This window comes from Physeter macrocephalus, chromosome 7 (genome assembly GCF_002837175.3).
Source record: "Physeter macrocephalus isolate SW-GA chromosome 7, ASM283717v5, whole genome shotgun sequence".
Classification (NCBI taxonomy): Eukaryota; Metazoa; Chordata; class Mammalia; order Artiodactyla; family Physeteridae; genus Physeter; species Physeter macrocephalus.
In genome coordinates, this window is record NC_041220.1 from 36,192,535 (window position 1) to 36,200,935 (window position 8,401).

The 8,401-nt window shown below is 34.9% G+C and overlaps 1 protein-coding gene across 2 annotated transcripts in view; it reads right to left on the reverse strand.

Annotated features, from left to right (window-relative positions):
* Positions 1–8,401, reverse strand: part of DCHS2 (dachsous cadherin-related 2) — a 299,819-nt gene that overhangs the window by 40,046 nt on the left and 251,372 nt on the right. Inside the window, exon 14 of one of the 2 annotated variants that reach the window (XM_024126700.2) lies at positions 2,678–2,713. The exons of the other annotated variant lie outside the window; for it this stretch is intronic. Within the exon in view, the coding sequence (XP_023982468.1) occupies positions 2,678–2,713 (36 nt within the window). The remainder of the gene's footprint in view (positions 1–2,677; positions 2,714–8,401) is intronic. 2 annotated transcript variants of the gene reach the window in all.

An 8,401-nucleotide genomic window follows, 5' to 3' on the forward strand; every position in this document is an offset into this window, starting at 1 on the left:
TAGGATAGTCGGGGGGGGCATGAAAAGAAGGGGACAAATTAAAGACATATGCTGACACATTTCCCTGAACATTGCATGGGATGTGGGAAAGGAGGTAACAAGGGTATAAATATAAGAAATCTTCTTTTAACCAGTTTACAGTAGACTTGTAGGTAAAAGCAACCCAACTAGAAAGTAACCAAGGTCTTAACTGCATGATACAGATTCATTCAAGAATTGTTAAGCTAGGGCAGGGGCAGTAAAGAGATAACTTCAAGGGAAAAACAGAAATTGATTTAGGGGTAGGAATTAGAGAAGAAAGAAGGAAGTCATGTCAGTTTCTAGTAAACAGACTGATTACCAGCATAAGAGAAGAATTAGCAAGGACTGACAGAGATAATAAGACAATTGGTATGATTAGAACTGCAATTTCACTGGGCGGATTTTCAAGAATCCATCTGGGCCCCAAGTTAGCACCTTGTCGTCTTTGTTTATAATATCTTATGCCCTTTGCTGCTCACCTCTGCTTTGCTTCCTGTCTTGGTTGTCCATTTGTCTCCCTCCTATGACTACCAGTACTGTTTTATTTTTAAGTATTTTTATTTAATCAACTTTATTATGGTAAAACTTACTTACAATAATATATACATAGTTTAAGTATATAGTTCTATATACTACACATGCCTACATATGACTATACACACCTGTAACAACTATACACACCTGTGTAGCCACCATCACGATCAAGATGTATAATATTTCTATCACTTCAAAAAGTTATCTCAGACCCTTGGACAGTCTACATTTGTTTATCCATTACTTACATATGGGCACTTGGGTTGTTTTCAGTATGGGGCTTATGAATAAAGCTGCTATCAACATTCATGTAAAGGGGTTTGATGGCCACATGTCTTCATTCCTGAGGGGTAAACACCTACAGTAAGTGTATGTTTAACCTGCATACACTATTAACTGCCAAACTATTTTCCAAAGTGGCTGTACCATTTTATTTATTTATTTATTTATTTATTTATTTATTTCTTATTGATGTATAGTTGATTTATAATGTTGTGTTAGTTTCTGGTGTACAGCAAAGTGATTCACTTATACGTATATATACATAATCTTTTTCATATTATTTTCCATTATGGTTTATCACAGGATATTGAATATAGTTCCCTGTGCTATACAGTAAGATCTTGTTTTTTACTGTGGTTGTACTACTTTACATTCTTGCTAGCAACATACGGGAATTCCAGTTGCTCTACATCCACTGGTATTGTCAGTCTTTTTAATTTTGGTCATCCTAGTGGGTGTGTAGGGGTGTCTCACTGTGGATTTAATTTTAACCTCCCTAATGTCTGATGATGTTGAGCATCTTTTCATGTGCTTATTGGCCATTTCCAATCCCCTTTTTACTTCATCGTTGTACTTTGCCTTCTTGTTCTCTATTTACCCACCACTTCTGATAATTCTTTACTCATCCTGACCCTCTTGTCTTAGGCCTATAACTTATGGCATCTACTTTAGACTCCCACTCTGGCAATGACCCTGCCTCTCCTCTTAACTTTCATCCTGACCTATAGGATGCTGCCTACTGGCAAAGGCATGTTGCACTGAGTGGGAGAGATGGGAATGAGGTGGATTCTGTAGGAGGCTCTCTGACTGCTGAGTATGTATCACTGGGGGCCTGATATAAGATGGTGTCAGCAAGGCACCAGAGGAAAAGTGAAAGGAAACATTTGATAAGGAAACAGGTGTCAGAGATGAGTACATATCAGGGCTCATTAGCTCAGACGCTTTTTGGTAAAAGCAAGAAGCATGGACATATGTAGGAGCTAGATGGGTGGAGAAGGCCAAAGAACGCCTAATGCGACTAAGGCACTCAGCTTTAACTTATTACTGCCAGCAGGGAAAGCAGGCTTCAGGATATTGGGGATTCTGGTCTTTTCAAGAGAAGGTCAAAAATTGATATTTATTTTCATGTGAAATCTCCCAATTCCCAAATGTCAGAAAATATTTAATTTACGGAGAAAAATAAGCCACCACCTGGGTTGAACAAAATATTGCTGTGGCTTGACTACAGTCCTGTATCTGGCCATTTACCATTTCTGATAGAGAAAATGAATTTCTCCTTTTTTGTTACCAGCCCTTCTAGCTCTTAGATGGTGTTACTTATTTGTCACTCATGAACTTGTTCAGAACACACTTGAAAACTGATCTTACCTCTCTGCTAAAATTGAACTAAATTCCATGAGAGCAGAAGAGCTTTTCTATATATTTGTATTCTATATATTTCTATAAATCTAGATTAGTTTTGCCTCTAAAGTTTCATGTACTTGCAAATCATACAATAACTGTCTTCTTTGCCTTAGTACACATTTTTGAGAATCAAGCATGTTGTTGTGTGTATCAAATGTTTGCTGCTTTTTATGTTTCAAATGAAGAAACAAGATAAAACCCCAGAAAAACAACGAAGTGAACTAGGGATAAGCAATCTACCTGATAAAGAGTTCAAGATAATAATCATAAAGATGCTCAAAGAGCTTGGGAGAAAAATGGATGAACACAGAAGTTTAACAAACAGTTTGAAAATTTAAAAAAGAACCAAAAGGAGATGAATACAATAACTGAAATTAAAAATTCACTGGAATAAATCAACAGTAGATTAGATGATACAGAGGAATGGATCACTGACCTGGAAGACAGAGTATCAGAAATCCCTCAAGTTGAACTGAAAAAAAAAAAAAAAGGGATAAAAAAATGAAGATAGTTTAAGAGACCTCTGGGACAACATCAATATTAACATTCACATTATAGGGGTCCCAGAAGAAAAGAGAGAAAGAAAGGACATATTTGAAGACAAAAAAACTGAAGACATCCCTAACCTGGGAAAGGAAACACACCTCCAGGTCCAGGAAGCATAGAGAGTCCCAAACAGGATCAACACTAAAGAGATGACACTAAGACACATTGTGATTAAAATGTCAAAAATTAAAGATAAAGAGAGAATATTAAAAGCAGCAAGGGAAAATCAATAAGTTACATACCATGGAATCCCATAAGGCTATCAGCTGACTTTTCAGCAGAAGCTCTGTAGGCCAGAAGGGAGTGGCATGATATAGTTAAAATGATGAAAAAGAAAGACTTACAACCAAGAACACTCTACTCAGCAACAGTCTCATTCAGATTTGAAGGAAAGATCAAAAGTTTTACAGATGAGCAAAAGCTAAAAGAGTTCAGCACCAGGAATCCAACTTTCTAAGATATGGTAAAGGCAATTCTCTAAGCAGAAAAGAAAAGGCTACAGCTAGAAATATGAAATTTACAAAAGGAAAAATTTCACTGGTAAAGGCAAATATAAGTAAAGGTAGTAGATCAACCCCTTATAAAGCTAGTATGGAGGCTAAAAGACAAAAGTAGTCAAATCATCTACATCCACAATAGGAGTTAAGGGATACACAAAACAAAAATATGTAAAATATGATGTCAAAAACAGTAAATGTTGTGGAGTCAAAATGTAGGGTTGTTAAAATGTATTCAAACTAAGAGATCAGCAACTTAAAATAATTATATATATATATATATATATTTATATACACACATATATATGTGTGATTTATATACATAGCTATATATAAACCACAAACCAAAAATCTATAACAGATACAACATAAAACAGAGAAAGGAATCCAAATATAACACTAAGACAGTCATCACAAGGGCAGAGAGCAAAAAGAAAAAAGGAATGGAAAGAACTACAAAAACAACCCCCAAACAATTAACAAAATGGCAATAAGACATACCTATCAATAATTACTTTAAATGTAAATGGACTAAATGCTCCAATCAAAGACATAGAGTGGCTGAATGAATATAAAAACAAGACCCAAATATATTCTGCTACAAGAGACCTGCTTCAATCTAAAGACACACATAGATTGAAAGTAAGGGAATGGAAAAAAGTATTACATGCAAATGAAAATGAAATGAAAGCCAGGGTAGCAGTACTTTATATCAGACAAAATAGGCTTTAAAACAAAGACAGTAATAAGAGACAAAGAGGGACATTATAGACGGATAAAATGATTATTCCAAGAAGATATAACAATTGTAAATATATATGCACCTAAAATAGGAGCATCTAAATATGTAAAGAAAATATTAACAGACATAAAAGGAGTAATTCACAGTAATACAATAATAGTAGCAGACTTTAACACCCCATTTACCTCAATAGAGAGACCATCCAGACAGAAAATCAATAAGGATATACCAGCCTTAAGCAACACATTAGACCAGGTAGACTTAATAGATATGTATAGAACATTCCACACCAAAGCAGCAGAATACACATTATTTTCAAGTGCTCATCAATAGATGAATGGATAGAGAAGATGTGGTATATATGTGCAATGGAATATTGCTCAGCCTTAAAAAGAGGGAAATCTTGCCAGTTATGACAATATGGATGGAAATAAGTCAGGCAGAGACAGACAAATACTATAGGATTTCACTTCCATGTGGAATCTAAAAAATAAAACAAATGAACAAACATAACCAAACAGAAACTGAATCATAGATACATACAAAGAACAAACAGGTGGTTGCCAGAAGGGAGGAGAGAAATAGGTGAGGGAGATTACAACGTACAAATTTCAGATACAAAATAAATGAGGCATGAGTTTGAAATGTACAGTGTGGGGAATATAGTCAATAATTATGTAATATCTTTGTATGGTGACAGATGACAACTAGAATTATAATGGTGATAATTTTGAAATGTATAGATATGTCTAATTGCTGTGTCATGTACCAGGAACTAACATACTCTCATAGGTCAATTATACTTCAAGAACGAACAAACAAACACATAAAAAAGATCAGACTTGCGGTTACCAGAGGCAGGGTCATGGTGGGTAGGGGAATTGGATGAAGGTGGTCAACAGGTACAAACTTCCAGTTACAGGATAAATAAATACTAGGAATGTGATGTACAGCAGGTTAAATAGAATTAACACTGCTCTATGTTACATATAAAAGTTGTTAGGAGAGTAAATGCTAAGAGCTCTCATCACAAGGAGAAAAATTTTTTTCTACTTCTTTAGTTTTATATCTATATGAGATAATGGATGGTCACTAAACTTATTGTAGTAATCATTTCATAATGTATTTAAGTCAAATCATGATGCTGTACACCTTAAATTTATACAGTGTTGTATGTTAATTATAGCTCAATAAAACTGGAAGAAAAATATTGTTCCTTTGTACACCTATTAAGTAGATGCTTAATAAGTATGGAAAGACGGGAGGTAATAGAGGAGACAGAGAGAGAAAGTAAGGAAAAGAGGTGATCACTGAAGTGTTACAGGCTGGGAGATTAGAAAAATGCTTCTCTGCCTTCAGGACCGTTCTAAAACAACAGCAACTATTTTTTTTTAATTATTCAATGCAAGAACACCACTTCTGATAGTGGGATTTGCAGTAGTTAAAAAAAATAGCACCTATTCAAGATCTCTACTGTGTTTCCTCATTAAATCCTACTGTGGAGGGCCTAGGAACAAGCTTGAAACCCATCCTGATACAGTCCATAGTAAAGACAATCCCTAAATAAAGTCAAATTGACATATTTTTTTTCCGGATAGGTAAAAGGTTTTCACTAAAAAAGAAAAGAAGAAAGAAAAGGCCTTGGAACAGACAATATTTTCCCCAGGAGGCTTTTCAACACTTAACACTCAAAGAAAAATATAACGATCACTATAAATATTAAAGGAAACACGTATGTGATACTGTCCACAAAACTGAAAATTCAGTGGAAAAAGGCATAAAACAATATCCATAATGGAGAAAGAACAGGAAAACCAAAACTGGATGTGTTACTCTGTTTTAAACATTATGTTTAAAATAATCTGTGACAAAGTTTAAAAGTCATTTATCAGAGTTTCCAAATGATTATTCTTTTCAAGCCAGTTATGAAGTCATTCAGTCACAAAATAAAGGATTTTAATCAATCCTTTTCAGTCAAGTTACTACATACGTTGAGAACTCTCAACTTGCATTATAATCTGATGCTCATTTTGTTACATTTCAGGAGACCTTGTTAATATAAAAATGTCTTACATTTTTGGTAGGAATATGCCTTCACAGTAGTGCAGTACATTTTATCTTCAGTGCTAAAATCACAATTCTGTGCTTCCTGATACAATTTATTTTTTAAACACAGGAAATTTTATTTCAACTGGCTTGTCACATATTCTTAACAATGGCAGTGAAGAGAAACAGCCACAACAGCAAGATGTACGGTCTTGCTGATGGCCTTTTCTTCACGGGTTAGAATGCTTATTACATGCCCAATCACAAAAGAAAACATGGAGATTGCTTGCGTGTAAAAGAACAAAGATGAGTACAGAATTGCAAATAAGGATCACATATGGCCTCTCTCATGAAAGGAACAATCCTATTTTTATTGCAAATAAAATGTTCATAATATCAAATGGAACAGTAGCACACAAAAAATATCATTCAATGAAAATACTACAAATTAGATGCTGAGGTCAGCAAAGAGATTAAATCTGAGATTGCCTGAGAAAATAGGAAATAACTAAAGGGTCTGGAAGTCTTCTAGGTCTTGCCTTATTGTACACATTTTAAGTAAAAGTCTGTCTCTGGGCATCTGGATAAAACTTACAATTACTGCTCATTTCACATCAAGGTAAAAATGGTAAAACACAAAAACCAATACTGAACCTTCCAACAAACAAAAGCCCAGGACCAGATGGCTTCACAGGCGAATTCTATCAAACATTTAGAGAAAAGCTAACACCTATCCTTCTCAAACTTTTCCAAAATACAGCAGAGGGAGGAACACTCCAAAACTCATTCTACAAGAACACCATCACCCTGATACCAAAACCAGACAAAGATGTCACAAAGAAACAAAACTAAAGGCCAACATCACTGATGAACATAGATGCAAAAATCCTCAACAAAATACTAGGTAACAGAATCAAACAGCACATTAAAAGGATCATACACTATGATAAAGTGGGGTTTATCTCAGGAATGCAAGGATTCTTCAATATACGCAAATCAATCAATGTGATACACCATTTAAACAAAGTGAAGGAAAAAAACCATTTGATCATCTCAATAGAGCAGAAAAAGCTTTTTGACAAAATTCAACACCCATTTATGATAAAAACCCTGCAGAAAGTAGGCATAGAGTGAACTTACCTCAACATAATAAAGGCCATATATGACAAACCCACAGCCAACATCGTTCTCAATGGTGAAAAACTGAAACCAATTTCACTAAGATCAGGAACAAGACAAGGTGGCCCACTCCCACCACTATTATTCAACATAGTTAGGAAAGTTTTAGCCACAGCAATCAGAGAATAAAAAGAAATAAAAGGAATCCAAATCAGAAAAGAAGTAAAACTGTCACTGTTTGCAGATGACATGATACTATACATAGAGAATCCTAAAGACGCTACCAGAAAACAACTAGAACTAATCAATGAATTTGGTAAAGTAGCAGGATGCAAAGTTAATGCACAGAAATCACTTGCATTCCTACACACTAATGATGAAAAATCTGAAAGAGAAATTAAGGAAACACTCGCATTTACCATTGTAACACAAAGAATAAAATACCTAGGACTAAACCTACCTAAGGAGACAAAAGAACTGTATGCAGAAAACTACAAGACACTGATGAAAGAAATTAAAGATGATACAAACAGATGTAGAGATACACCATGTTCTTGGATTGGAAAAATCAACATTGTGAAAATGACTCTACTACCCACAGCAATCTACAGGTTCAGTTCAATCCCTATCAAACTACCACTGGCATTTTTCACAGAACTAGAACCAAAAATCTCACAATTTGTATGGAAACACAAAAGACCCCAAATAGCCAAAGCAATCTTGAGAAAGAAAAACGGAGCTGGAGGAATCAGGTTCCCACACTTCAGACTATACTACAAAGCTACAGTAATCAAGACAGTATGATACTGGCACAAAAACAGAGATATAGATCAATGGAACAGGATAGAAAGCCCAGAGATAAACCCACGCACATATGGTCACCTTATATTTGATAAAGGGGGAAAGAATATACAATGGAGAAAAGACAGCCTCCTCAATAAGTAGTGCTGGGAAAACTGGACAGCTATGTGTAAAAGAATGAAAATAGAACACTCCCTAACACCATACACAAAAATAAGCTCAAAATGGATTAAAGACCTAAACATAAGGCCAAACACTATAGAACTCTTAGAGGAAAACATAGGCAGAACACTCTATAACATAAATCACAACAAAATCCTTTTTGACCCACCTCCTAGAGAAATGGAAATAAAAACAAAAATAAACAAATGGGACCTAATGAAACTTAAAAGCTTTTGCACAGCAAAGC